Raw genomic sequence first — 14891 nt, forward strand, 5'->3', positions numbered from 1 at the left:
AACATTTTTAAAAGCATTTATTTTTGTATTTAATTAAGAATTTAAAAAAACGTTACATTTGGTGAAGAGTGCATTATGACTTGATAAGGACTTGAGACTAGGGACTTGACTCAGGACCTGAACGCAGAGACTTGCGACCTACTTGTGACTTACAAAACAATGACATGGTCCTGCTTCATTTCTACATGCTAATTTTACCTATAAACTGACCAAAAACACTATATATATATTAAAATAAATATATATCTTAAATCAAATTACCAATTAATCCATATTTTTGTATTATATTCATATTTTATCATTTCATTTCATGACAATTCAACTCAAGTAAGTGAAGGAGCACTACAATATTGTAACATTTTTTGTAAAGTAAATAAATAAAATTCAATAATTGCTATGCACAACCACGGCATCTCTGGGCTTCCATACAGAGAGAGCCACAATGGCAAAATCCAAGCATTCATTTAATTATTACTACCAGTTAAAAGAATTACAACTTGTATTGACAACTTGGCAGCCAACTGTATGTGTATAACATTACAGCCACATAAAATGATGTTCAATTCATTCAGGATTAAAAGGCAGGTTTTTTTTTTAAAAAAAAGCAAACTTCTTTCTCTCCCTTCTTTTTGGGTGTGTGTTTGGTATCAGAAGCAACACCCTGTAGGGAGAACAAAAGCAGTCGGGTAGGGCAGATGGAAAACTTGAGAGGCAAGTATGGATGCAAATAGGCAACATAAGCATTTGGACGTTGAAAACCAGTAAATATTTAATATTTAAAGGTAGGCGAGGTAAGGTATGGCTGCATTTTGTACCTGTTTGTAGATTTGTTTTGCAGTAAAAGATGAGGCATCCAAATAGAAAATAAAAACTGATGTCTCCTACTTGTGATGATTCATTATACTGTTGAAAGTAAACTGGAATTAATTTTGATTAAATCTATATTCTTGGAATTTTATTGTCGTCCTTGTTATTTATATAGAGGTGTGTTGTTACAAGTACCCCTACGCTGTTACAATCACCCCTGCACGTGCAAGCAGATTTAACATTTGACTTCTAGTATTTCAATCAATATTGCAACTCTAACATTGTTTGTGAAGACAATTGATGACTGTCGACAAGTAGACACAAGTCACTTAAAAAAATACTTCAGTAAAATCTTAAAGTGCCTTATATATATTGTACAAAAGTGTAATTTCATTACATGAAATGTAATTTAAAGTAAACATAAATGCTGGTAATTTAAAAAAAAAAAAGAATTCTGAGGATTATGGGATCTATCTATATATCTATCCAATTTTACTGAAACTACAAACAAAAAAATCACCTGATGGCCTACTTTTTGCACAATAGATTACGGCACATCGTCAGTTTTTGGGTTGGGTTATGACATCAAAACATGTTACAATTGCCCCCGGTCTCCCGTACTTCATCTCCCCAAAACTCCTGGAATAACCGCTGGTTTAGTTTCAGGGACCGGTTAGACTTGCCTGCCCCAACCATGAACACACTCATGGACCCACCCAGCGTCTCGGTGGGCCGTCCTGTCAGAATGTGAAGGGGCGGGACAGGTGAGGAGGAAAGCCTAAAAGAAAGACACTATGGGCAGTTCGTCGGAGTGTCTGCTTCGCCATGTGGAGGATAGAGAGTAGAAAAGTTCGTTTTTAGTTCGTTTATTTATCGTCGTCTGTTGTTCTTTTGCTACTTTTTCGAACGGAGTCGGAAATAGAACGTTGGCGACGTTCTATTCTTTTAAATTCGACTGCGCGAGACACTAACCGTTTTTTTAAAAAAAGAAAAGGGTGGCAGCTGTTGGAGGACAAGAATTCATTTTACCCAACAAACTTTCCTAAACCGATAACGGAGTGAAGTCTAAAAAGTTTTTTTGAAAAAAAAAATTATAATAATAATAATAATTTTGAGTTGAACTTGTCTGCCAGCTTTGCCCCGTCACCATGGAGAGGCACGACTGTCACTCAGCAACACGCGAGTATCCACATCCGTTCATTCACGAGGTGAAGATGACGAGGACACAGAAGATAAGGGTAACGTTCAAATTATTCCCCAAATATTTTATGGCTATAACGGAGACTATTCACAGCAACTTAAAGGTCAGGTAAGCTGCTGATACTCATGAAGCCCCCCACATCTGCCACCTGAAACTAATCAGGCAGTTAATTACCCTCCAAACTGACTCCTGATAATGTGCATGAATTTAATGCCAATAGAAAATGGGATAAATGTGCTATATTTGGACATCTGTCTTAACTCCAATTCCCTTTTATGGTCATTTTTCATGACTTTTTCCACATGAACCTCAAGAGAACAAAGAGTTCTCATTTCTCTCGCTGACTGTGGTACAGAGGCAAAACAGCCAAGTCATAAATGTTTCTGGCAAAGGCAGGCATGATGGATGATAAGAACATACCGCAGAGTTGCATAACTATGACACAAACATCAGAAGGCTGGCCAACATAGCAGACATTAAGTACTGTAAAGTTCATATAAAAACTTTTCTCGTACTGATGCAAAATCACACTTTAAAAATCACTCAAACTGATGGTCGATACAGTGTGCTGTCTGACACGTCAAAAACGGTCTTTGAGTCATTTTGAAGTATTTAATTTCTTCTGATTTTAAAGTTGATTTTAATGTAGGGGAGAACGGGGTTGGTTGGCACACTTTTTACTTTGATTTTAATCCCTCAAAAATGTCATCCTTAGTAGATTCTCTTTTAATGTGTAATTGGGAACCCAAGATGTCAGCTAGGAATGGATTAACCTTATTCTCCTTAAGGTTATTATGTTGAAAAGATATGTAGTTTCCTTAAATGCATTTTTTGCTTGTAAAGGACAAAACAAAAAATACTACTTGTGTGACAACCAACCCGAAGAGAAGCATCCCTAATGGCAATTTACTTATTTTTATCTTAGCGACTAAGCTCACAACCACATGTTGAAGAACATACCGCAGAGTTGCATAACTATGACACAAACATCAGAGGGGCTGGACAACATTGCTGACATTAAGTATTGTAAAGTTCATGTAAATATTTTTCTCGTATTGATGCAAAATCACACTTTAAAATCACTCAGACTGATGGTCGATACAGTGTACTGTCGGACACGTCAAAAACGGTCTTTGAGTCATTTTGAAGTACTTAATTTGTTGTAGCCTAGCTAATAAAAAAAACTCTCCAGTCTTACCTTTTAGTGGTAATAACTTGTTTTATTATAAAGTCATGTAAAAGCATAGAAGGAAAAACAGAGTATGGCTGGGAATTTAGATTTTGACATTAAAAGCAAAAGTTAAAACCTTTTTTTTTTAAAAGCATCTTCAAGGGAGTGAGTTTTCTCTCTTAAGTGCAACAGAAGTCACTTTAAAGTGTAACAACTTTCAAAGTATCTCTTAATTCCATAGAAATAGACTAGAGAGTACAGAATCAGAGTTTTAATGTCAACCTTGTTTAAGACTTTACAGGCCTAAATTATGTTTTTAAAGTATCTTCTCTTCTGGTCTTTAGGGCATCATCCTGGGCAGCATCCTCTTCCCTCTCCGCGTCACCCTGGCAGCCATCTGCTTCCTCATCATGTGGCCGATTGCCAGGCTACGATTGGCCGGCCTGTCCGAGGAGGAACGCTCTCGGCCCGTCACAGGCTGGAGGCTCTGGCTCTTCTACGGGATCATCAAGTGGCTGAGCCGAGGCGTTTTCTTCTCCCTGGGCTTCTATTGGTTGAAGGTCAAGGGTCGTAGGGCGGACAAGAAGGAGGCACCAGTTCTGGTAGTGGCGCCTCACAGCGGCTTTCTGGATATGCTGGTTCTGTTTCCAGCCGAGCTGGCTACGGTGGTGTCGCGGTCAGAGAACAGCAGCCTACCGGTCATAGGAGGTGAGCAGTGGTGATCTGAGTAAATCACAGAGGACGTTTCTTTGTTGGATGTTACAGCTTCAAAAACTGCAGTTGGACCATCTAACCAGCGCTGACATAACAGAAAATTAAAGGACGGGTCCGTTATTCATTGAGGTTTTTATCTCATTCTGTAGCTTCCCATTAGTGGTCCTTATACATTTAAATCTAAACATTCAAATTTTGGCTCTAAGCACATATGTTTATTTAAACCTTTAGATTTTTTTAACCTGCTTTTTAAAGGCTGTCTTCTTGTAGTTTAGTTTATGAAGGTGTAAATGACATCTGTTCATTCAACACGGCTAGAAGGGCTGCACAATTAAGTAATAATGATCAAATCCGAACGCAATAATATCGCAGGAGATGCTTTTATGCACATATAGGTAAAATGTGTCACAACATGCCATTATAAATGAAGTTTTGAGTGCTACAGAGATGCTCTGGTCTACAAGTCATATTCCAGATGTAAAGGAATGTGCTTGTTTGGTGCTCCAGCATAAATCACGTTATTTTTATATTTGTTTGCTTTTTCTTTTAGGAAAGATTAAATGCAAAATTACCATTCCCTCTGAAACCAAGACACATCACACTTGTTCTGTAAAAAATGATTGCAAAATACTTTTTTTTGCATATCATGCTGCCCTGGCGCTGAGTCACACACTGTTCTGCGTTAAAGTCGAGATGTTTGACTGTCTTACAAAAACACAGAAAGCTGCTATACAAATCAATTTAATTATTTAATTTAAAAGCATTGATATTGTACAGTCCTCCCTTTCCTTGTGTCAGCATTATTTTATAGGTAGGACGCACAAAAACAGTGAAGATCTAAAAAATTAAGGGTAAGAGTGGAAAAAGAGAAATAGTCACTTTTGGGAGGCATGATAGAAAGCAGTCAGAGGAAAAGTGTCAATCTTATAATCTAGTGCCTGAGAAATGAGAGGAAATTGAGTATTCAACCTGCCAAAACCTTAGTACTGATTGTAACTTTTCCACTTTAGAGTGTCTGGATGATATAATGTTTCACCAAATTAGCTTTAACTTGAATTATCTGAACTGAACTTGATGGGAAATCTCATCCCAGGCTACTAATCTTCAACTAAGAGTAATATTTAGAATAGAGGGGTCGAGGAATATTAAAGTATGCAAGGAAGTCCTAAGATAAACAAGTGACTCACTGTTTTTGGCTGCTAATCTGCTCTGCCTGCTTTGGCACTTCCTGCAATGCTTTCTTGGCCGACTTGCTCTGGGCTCCTCCCTTTTGGTTCTGGTTCTGATTTTTGTTCTTGTGTAACAGTTTTTCCCCCTTCTTTCTTGTGTTTGTGTTTCAGCTCTGCTGGAGTTTAATCAGGCTGTGCTGGTGAGCAGAAAGGATCCAGAGTCGAGGAAAAAGGCCGTCACGCAGGTCACAGAGAGGCTGACTTCCAACGGGTACTGGCCACAGGTGAGATGTCCCTCGACACTCACTTCTGACTTCTGCAGCCAAAAAATATCTGCAGCTTCATGTATTTGTTTAAGGGAAAAGACAGATATTTTATCGGCCTACATCTGGGCTGTAGTCTTGTTTACAAAGTTGGAAATGACTAAACTGCCCAGTCATACTTAACAACAACTGAGAGAATGAGAGAAACAACAACTACTAGGTCAAACTACTTTTGTTGGATGATATATTGCCCCAGAAATAATTACGATAAACGATTTTATAGTCATTTTTAGACCATTTTATGCCACTGATGAAATAATAAAGGTAATAATAATGTAAGTTTACCCCTTTAAAATGCAATAATCTTTTAATTGTAATGAGTAATCAGTAGAGTTGTTGTGATACCATTACAAGAATACCTCCAATATAATTTAGTTTGAACGGATGACAGTAGTGTCGCCAGATTCAACACCAGCAATCTTATTATAAATAAATTAAAGATGCATCACACGACAGAACGAGTTCACCAAAGCAGATATTTTGTTTAATTTAATTTAATTTAATTTATTTAATTTATTTTATTTTATTTTATTTTATTTTATTTTATTTTATTTTATTTTATTTTATCAGTTGTATCAGTCAGTATTGGTCTGTGTGCAAATTTAGTGATCAGAATTGCTATCAGGAAGGAAAAAATAATATTGAAATGTTTGTTATATTCAGAGACTGGAATTAGAATATGAAATTAATATATATATAAATTATATATATGCATATTAACAAGCACACACGTAAACACAACAGGCAATATTGAGGTCAGCAAGATGATCAAGGTCGCACCCATATTTTGCACGAGAAGTTGATAGTTATCTTTACAGGTCTAACAACAACAACAGCAACAGTGCAGACCTCACTGAAACAGTTCAGTGTGTCTGTGGTGGCTTCAAAGATCTCAGCTCAAACAAACAGCTGATCAAGATTAGATAAAGTCTTTGGGATTTGAATTGGAGCTGCTGGATTTGTAAAGAGGGGATCAGGACACTTTTCTTGTTGAATCCTTTAATTGCAGTTTGGAAATTGTTTAAGTAAGCTCGGGAAAAGAGGGCTTTCATAATGACACCAGTCTGTTTGTGAAATTGGCCTGAAGGTGCAGTGCTGTGCAACATTCTTAGGCCACCTTAAAATGTGTTATTGTAGTGAGGTTATAATGATCATACATATTTATTTCTCAGTAGTCTCTTTACTAAAATACGACCAAAACATACAGGAAATATGCATACAGTATTAAAAACACAAATATTTCAGGAAAAAAAACCCAACGTCAACAGGCTTAGGTTACAAATATCACCTGGACAGAGAAGGGAGTAAAAAAAAAAAACAGCCTACGTCTAAAATAGAGCTCGGGAAAGTGCTGAAGCAGGTTTGGTGTAATATACCAGAAGATTATTTAAGAAAACTTAAAGATAGGACTTCAAGAAGCATCACTTTTAAAGGGAGATCACACTAAATATTGAATTCATTGAAATCATTTTGTTCCGACTTTTTTTGTGCTCTGTATTCTTTGTATCTTAATAAAGACGCTAATATAGATAGATAAATAGATAGATAGAACAATAGAGTTCTGTACATTCTCAGTACAAGGTTGTTTCTTTTGATTTCTGGCTCTGACAGACCGTAAATGTCGCCAAAAAGCCCATAAATTCACCTGCTGAAAGTGGTGAGAGCTGCAGGTCTTTCCTCATAAATCACATTTCTTAATCCTTGTCTAGATGCTGATGTTTCCTGAGGGAACCACAACAAATGGCAGCGCTCTCATCAAATTCAAACCTGGTGAGTCCCGTCTGATTTATCTTGACGCCTGATTCATACCACGGTTTGTTCTCTGTTTCTACAAATCGTGTAGGAATGAGAAGCGTTCGAGGGAAGAGGGCGCAGCAGCTGATTGTTTTGCTACCTGATTAACTGCTCTCCGTCCGACAGCGTTACTCTCATTCCAGTCGGTTCACTGTCTTTATTTTTTCTCGCTCCATCAGGTGCCTTCCTCGCCGGAGTCCCAGTTCAACCTGTTCTGTTGCATTACCCCAACAAGCTGGTGAGTAAAGTCACTTGGCTGGTTAAAATAATAATAGTTTATTACAACATACGCCTGTCACTCACTTATAACTTGACTGTGTCTGACCAACTGACTGAGGAAGGAGAACACCTACATTTAGACTGAGGCTCTGATTTTTAAGGTCTTAGTGTGACCTGCCGTCACTAAACCCCTAAAATAAAGCAGCTTGATTTAGTTTTAAACCCCTAATCTGTTTTGCATGAAGAAACAATTTGTCACTGATCACAAACTTTGTGAATAACTAGGTTTGCAGTCTTCACCGTGCAGAAAGACTGCATTAAATCAGTGGAATCCATTCGTTTTTATTACAACACACATGTCATCAATGTTTTCTTTGCCAAGGTTTATTATTAGTAAAGGTACTTGTGCGCATGGACTTTGCAAATGTGTGTGCATGTGTTAAAGCAAAAAGTAGCAGCACAACGGACACAATATCAGATCAGAAATGAGGTCCTCAGAACAACCTTCACCTTTCCCCTTTTTAAATGTTGCGCAACCTGTATTGGTATCATAACGATGCGCATACAGAGGATGCTTTGTTCTGTCACCGCAGTTTGTTTTGACACACGGCCGCTCGCACTCATTTGTATCTGTCATGTCATCCTCGTCGCGTCCTGCCCACAGTTAGGTGTGTACACTATAGGACTGTAACTTCATGAGCGCTCTGCAGTATTTGTCCAGGCCTGCATGTTTGCATACCGCTGCCTTTCAGGGTGTGTTATAAAGGGGGTGAAAGTGACTGGAATCATATGTGCTATAAAAAAAAAACCTCCACACCCAGTCTGTTAGGAAAGATAGATTTGTTTCTGTTCGACCTGGTTGTTTCCACTGTTTGATTACTTTTTATGATTCTTCCTCAGGATACCGTTCGCTGGACGTACAAAGGAACAACCTGGTGAGTTCATCTGTCATCTCTAATTCAACTGCCTCGATTTCTACAGGCAGGACGTTGAGTAAGCTGAAAAAACACATTTTAACAACTTCCAGGACATTTATATTGTATTTTGCTCAGTAACTTTTCATCACCAAAGACCAAAAAAATGAATGCTTTTCATGAAATAGAAAAAAAAAAACCTGTTGCAGTATATTTTCCCTTGTTAGGAAGGGTTTTCTTGTAACTGAGGGAAGGTTAAAATAACAGTAAACATGCGTCAGGTATAATGCATTACAACTCTGTAGCAACACAAACTGCAGCTGCCACAGTTACCATAAGGCTGAATCAGCACCTCTCTTAAAGAGTGTCAACAAACTGAACATTAAAGCCTTCATGAAGGATTTATTGCAGGACTGTTGTATCAGACTGCAGTCATTGTGGCTACTGTTGGTGTACCTAATAAACTGGAAACTCAGTGTGTAATTTCTGATCAACGTCAGTCTTATTGAATAAACACATTAAAGGTCCAGTGTGAGGATGTAGGTGGATATATTGGCAAAAATGAAATTTAGTAGGTGTTTTCTTTAGTGTATCATCGCCTGAACATAGGAATTGTTATTTTATCTTAGAATGAGCTGTTTCTGTCAACATACAAATCAGGTCTCAAGGGGGTGAAAAAGGGAATTCGCAGTCTGAATCGTATTGCATCATCATCAGTAATAACTTTAGTAATAATAATAATAATACATTTTATTCATAGAGCGCTTTTCAGGAAACTCAAAGATGCTTTACACAGTAAAAAGGATCAAAGAATAGAGATAAAATACAAGAATACAAATAAAAACATATAAGATACACGGCACAGATATACAGCACAGAAATTAAACATTAAAGGCAATTTAGCTGGCACACTATCATTTAACACGGGGATGATTTCTCAGAAGCGCCCTTGAGTTGTTATATATTTGATATGAAAAAAACGACGTAGTTGTGAATTTCAGTTCTGCAAAAAACACAAAACTAACTTCAATAAATATTAATAAATAAATGAACATCACAGATATCATGAGTTGGAGCCCTAACTGTCAGCATTAATTGTTTTTTAAAAATTAATTAATTTGAGAATGAAACTGTCAGTGGTAGCAGTTACATACTTTTGTCTACCCAAATTCTAACATTAATCTTTGTCTTGTAGGGTTGAGGCTCTGTGGCACACGACTTCTCAGTTCTACACCAACATGACTGTCGAGGTGAGATAAAACTGTTCGTGTAGCGGTTTGCTCAGGGTGTGTTGGCGTCACATTGGGTGTATCAACAGGTGCAGCAAAGCAGCAACTTGACTAATCATATTCATCAGCTGTGGGTGTGATCAGAGGTCAAATTAAGAACAAATTTTCCAAAAGGAGGAATCAGCACTTTTCAGCATGATGTGAAGTTACTTTTTTCGAAATGTTTTGACTGTGTGAATATGTTTCTGCGACAAAAAAGAAAATAACGGCTATCTTTTATCGCGCTGCAGTTCCTGCCAGTTTACAACCCGTCCGAGGAGGAAAAGAGCGACCCCATCCTGTACGCAGACAACGTTCAGAAACTCATGGCCAAGTGAGTAATATTTGAGTTACGGCAGCCAGATTGTATGTCACTATGTCAGATACAGTCGGTGATATTTTTAGATAAGGTAAGCCTTTATTCATGCCCAGAGGGGAAATTCAAGTGCTCACAGCAGCACAGAAAAAAAGATTTTTTTTTTAAATTAAAAAAAGAACAAAACAAGGAAATAACAATGAAGAAGTGCTTATATATAATATAATTCTGTAACATAATTTTAAATACGTCATGACAATTTTGAATAGTTTTTCACTAGCTTTTTTTCTTCTTTCCCCATACAGTTTCTCTTATCTTTTAAAAAATTATTTTCTAAATCTACTATTTTGCAGTTTATTGAAAATTTCTTACCAAGTTGCTCATTTCCTCTTTCCCCATGTTTTCAGAAGAAATCGCCCCATCGTGCTCAGAGTTCAAAGGTTAAAATACTTGTGAAAAGTGTCTGGAAGCAGCACAAGAAAAGTGATGTCGCTCCAGGTTTCAGAGAGTTAAAGTCATAGAAATTGGGTAAAATATTATGGAAAAGTCATAGAAATTGTTTTGGTTTTTTTTGGTTTGTTTTTTTGCACAAAACTTTTTGTTTGTGTTGTTGTAGTTTCCCACAGTTGCCACTAGATGTTTTTCCACAGAAAGCCCATTTTTTTAAAAAATATACTTTGACAATAAAAGTTAAACAACAATTAAAACACACCCAAGTTAAAATAAAATAATTAAAATAGAAGAAAATAAAATACAATAAAATAAACAAATATTTAAAATAGTGGAACTGGCTAATAACATAAAGTAGAGGCAGCATTTGTCTGATGTCTCTTCTAATGCACTTTTTTGCTTCAGGGCCCTCGGAATCCCAGCTACAGATTATGTGATGGAGGGACGGGTTCCCGTCAGTAAACTCGGCGGTCTCTCTCTCCCGCTGGAGTCTGCTGCCAGAGAAACACTGTCCCTGTTACACAGAGACGGGTAAGACCAGACGTGTGATGGCATTTGTCTCCTGACCTCAGTGCTCTCCTCGTGTCTCACCACATTCATGTCTCTGTCTCTCAGTCTGGAAGCGCATGAAGTGGAAGCAGCGCTGGACAGAATGATTGACAGGTGTCAGTCAGGAGCTCAGGGGTCAAAGGTCAGCGCAGAGGAGCTGGCCTCTATCCTCGGGCTGACGGACAGACAGACAGCCGTCACTATCTGCAGCCTCTACTCCAAGGTAGGAGCAATCTGTGCTTTTTTCCACTGGTGTTTGCAGCTCTTTCTAACGCTACACAACACAGACACACCCCCAACGGTGATGTGTTTTTTTGTTTTTAATACGGATAAAACAAACCAAACAGATGCTGTCACACACTGTCACGCGCCCGTCATCAAGACAAGAAATGATGGCTCGCTCTTCTCCTCGGTTCTGCAAAAAAAAACATGTTTTTTGAGGGGAGTTTTGGGACAAAAAAATGCTCTGCTGCTTGTTTTTTCTTTTTAAAAAAATCTATTTGTTTTCAGTTTCTCTCACTGTTCTCAAAAAACAAATGTGTAAAAAAAAAAAAAAAGGAATATAAAATAAGTAAAACTGTGTCCATGTGCTTGTGTTTTGTTTTGTTTTTCAGGATGAAATAGTGGACCTGAGGCAGGTCTATTTGAGCGTTTCCGCTCTGTCAGGATTTGTCAGCTTCAAGTCGCTACTTCACACTGCTTTTACTGTAAGTCCAGTTATTGTTGTTTTACTTTTTGTTTTCAGTTTGTATCTGCCTCAAGTTAAGAGTACTCTTTTCAAAATGCAGAAGAGCTCTTATACTTGCTGAAGTTGAATATTTCTTCATGTTTTCTTCTCTAAATGCACCGTCTTTGTTCTCCAGCTGTTTGACAGAGACGGCAGAGGCAGTCTGAGTGCAGAGCAGCTGTCGGACCTCATGGCGGCGCTGCTGGGTTTTCCTCAGCACCACACTGAGGAGCTTTACACACAAGCCTCCAGTGACGGCCAGCTGACAGAGGGTGAGTGTCTCTGCAGCTTATGTTTCCCACTTGGTGGATAACAGACAGTCGTGATACCGGCCTTCATTAGACTTAAGTATGATTTTAGGTCACTGAATTATCATCTCGTTCCATTGAGACTATCTATAAAAACAAAAATGTAGGCTTACCTATCTTTACTTGAATTAGTAAAAAAATTAATTTAAAATTCAACGTATTACAGACAGTATTTCGGTCTTTCATTACTTAGGAAAAAATGTGACTGAAACGTCGCTGAGCATTTGTTTCATCAGGAGATCACCGATTCATGTTCTTTTTTATTCTGCCTTGTTTTTTACAGAAAATCTCCTGCGAGTTCTGACGACCCACTCGACCTATCAGAGAGTGGTGAACGAGTACATGCAGCCCGAGGAGGCGGGCGCCGCGCTGGCCAACGGGAAGGCTGTGAACAACAACGGAAACTTGCACAACGGCAACGGATCCCTCCACTACAGAAAGAAGTTTGAATGAGGACTTTTTTGTTTTTTACAAGATGTTCAGTCAAGTTTAAACCCAAATAATCGATGACAAAGGATTGTATTTTTTAAGTTTGATGCTTGTGTGAGTGTTTGGATGCATGGATGTATTTTTAAAACTACACTACTGTAACATTTTACCAAAATTAGCAATATTAACATTATAAAACCAAAGAATGATGACAATGACTCTCTGAGGTGTGTGTGTGTGTGTGTGTGTGTGTGTGTGTGTGTGGTGTGTGTGTGTGTGTGTGTGTGTGTGTGTGTGTGTGTGTGTGTGTGTGTGTGTGTATTTGAAGTTGTTTTCATTTTTACTGTTTTTTTTAATTACCTGAAAGAAATCTTGTTCATATATTTTTGGCTCTGTTAAAGACTCTGTTAATTTTGTCATTTGAAGCCATAAAATATCTTATTTATATATTTCCCTCTTATGTATGATAAATGTTTTTTAAATGGGACAATGGTATGTACAAAAAAAAACTTCAAAAGTTTATTTTAGTAAATAAATTCTTACATTTTTGTGTGCATATTGTTTGTATTTAACAATTCATTAAACTGTGAAATCTTTTAATGAGGTTTTTGCTGTGAGGTTTTTCCCACAAATACATCTCTGGACTTGTCTTCATGCATTTTTTTTCATCTTGCATCTTAATTTTCCCGCCTTTTCTTTGTCCTTATCCAGCTGTCGTTTGTGTGTATTTGTTTTGCCGGAGATAAAATCTTTGTATTTTGCGGGTAGCTTTTTGGAAATTTGTCTCCCACGTAGAAAACGTAAGAAATGACTTCTGGTTTCTATCATGTTGCTTTTGCATTTCAAAGTTTCTTGTCCAGCTGATATATTTGAAAACTTTCTGTCCTTAGCTTTCACGCGACTTCTCGTTGAGGGTGGGCTTGGTTTTGATGTTCCCGCCTCGTCTTGTGCCTCATTTTTCTCTTGGGGGTGCTCTTTGCCACTCTCCTTTGAGGTCAGCTCTTCGTCATGCTTTGACTTTACCTCTGCTCTGCTCCTCCACCTTCCTCTTTTCATCGGACTTGTTTCAGTCTCCGTCTCTTTTACCTTCGTCTTCCTCTCTTTCGAAGCACCGTGTTCGCGACGGGACCTTTTCATCGGACTAAGCATGAAGCTCGGGCGTTCTGCCTCCTCTCCATTCATTATTTCATCAGCTGTTGCTTTTGTGTTTGATACCTTGCTCTTTTGAATCCCTGTGTTATTATTAGCCACTCTTTTTGACACATTTTGTGACCTTAAACTGTAAAAATCCAGATTTTCTGTTCCTGTGACTTCACCATTTTGTCTATCAACTCCACCTTCACTTAATGTGACTGTGTGGCTTCGTTGCCGGGCCTTTGGACTCCAAGTGGGGTTTAGATTTGGGTTTTTCTCACAGGTTTCCTCAGAAGATGACTCACTTCTCTTGTCCAGCAGTCCCTCCTCTGGTGACTCTTTAGTTGGACTCTGCAGAGAGAATTCGGGTAGAGAAACACTGTTTTCTTTGGTCTTGCATCCTGGTAGATTTATGTTTCTAGCATCTGTAGTCTTCTCCCTGCTCTTCACTTTATCTCCCCTTGTTCTGCTTCTTGTAGTCGGACTAAAACTAATCATATTTGTCTGAATGTCCGTCTCCTCTTCAGATGCCCCACGTCCCTGTCGGCACCTTTTCATCGGACTTAACAAAAGGCTCTGGCTTTCTGTCTCGTCTGCATTTATTTTTCCATCTCTTACGTCTATTGCTCCTTTTGGATTCGATGGTTGATGAGTTGCCGTGCCCTCTTGAATCCCTTTCTTGTTATTTACTGTCCTTTTTGACACATTGTTTGACCTTAAGTTGAAAAAGTCCCAAGTTTTACTTCCTGTGGCTTCACTGTGTCCTCTATCGGCTCCACATTTGCTTAATGCAACTGTTTTGTGACTCAGAGTGCTGTTTAAATTTGGGATTTTCTCAAAGACTGTCATAGAAGGTGACTCATTTCTCTTGTCCAACGATGCTTCCTCTGAGTACTCTTTAGTTGGACGAGTATCAGTCTGAACCTCAGGACTCTGCAGAGAAGGTTCACTTAGGAAAACCTTGTCCTTGTTGGTCTCGCATCCTGGTGAATTTTTGTTTTTAGCATTGTTAACCTTCTCCCTTGTCTCCATCTTGTCGTTCTTTCTGCTTCTCTTCATTGGACTCAAAACTTTTACAGTCTGGTGTTCAGTTTCATCCTCCTTCACCTCTAGATTGTTATTGTCCTGAATTTCTCTCTTATGTGAGGACTTGATCTCGCTTGCAACAAGAGAAGTCAGCTGCACTTTTGCTTCAGTCATTGTGCCCCAAGATCTACTACGTACAAAACTGAACATTTGTATTCCTGCCTTGTTGCTTTCACCAAACTCCTCCTGTTGTGGGATCTTGGTTAAAGCTGCATTTTCTGTCCCAGTTTCAGTGCTCATATTGGGGTTCTTGGCCTTTCTCTGCTCCTCTCCCTCCACGCTGAGTTTCTGCGTCTCCCCTGCAAGCTTTTG

The 14891-nt window shown here is 38.4% G+C and overlaps 1 protein-coding gene across 1 annotated transcript; it reads left to right on the plus strand.

Moving 5' to 3' along the window:
- The first annotated feature begins 1594 nt into the window (after positions 1 to 1594).
- lpcat4 (lysophosphatidylcholine acyltransferase 4) lies at positions 1595 to 12658 on the plus strand. The gene is made up of 13 exons (XM_042512624.1): positions 1595 to 2045; positions 3524 to 3887; positions 5234 to 5346; positions 7095 to 7155; positions 7359 to 7417; positions 8299 to 8333; positions 9508 to 9562; positions 9832 to 9914; positions 10752 to 10877; positions 10962 to 11118; positions 11510 to 11602; positions 11759 to 11894; positions 12214 to 12658. The coding sequence occupies exons 1-13, from the start codon at positions 1956 to 1958 to the stop codon at positions 12381 to 12383; spliced, it is 1542 nt and encodes a 513-aa protein (XP_042368558.1). The 5' UTR covers positions 1595 to 1955; the 3' UTR covers positions 12384 to 12658.
- The last annotated feature ends 2233 nt before the right edge of the window (positions 12659 to 14891 follow it).

Source organism: Plectropomus leopardus, chromosome 23, assembly GCF_008729295.1.
Source record: "Plectropomus leopardus isolate mb chromosome 23, YSFRI_Pleo_2.0, whole genome shotgun sequence".
NCBI lineage: Eukaryota > Metazoa > Chordata > Actinopteri > Perciformes > Serranidae > Plectropomus > Plectropomus leopardus.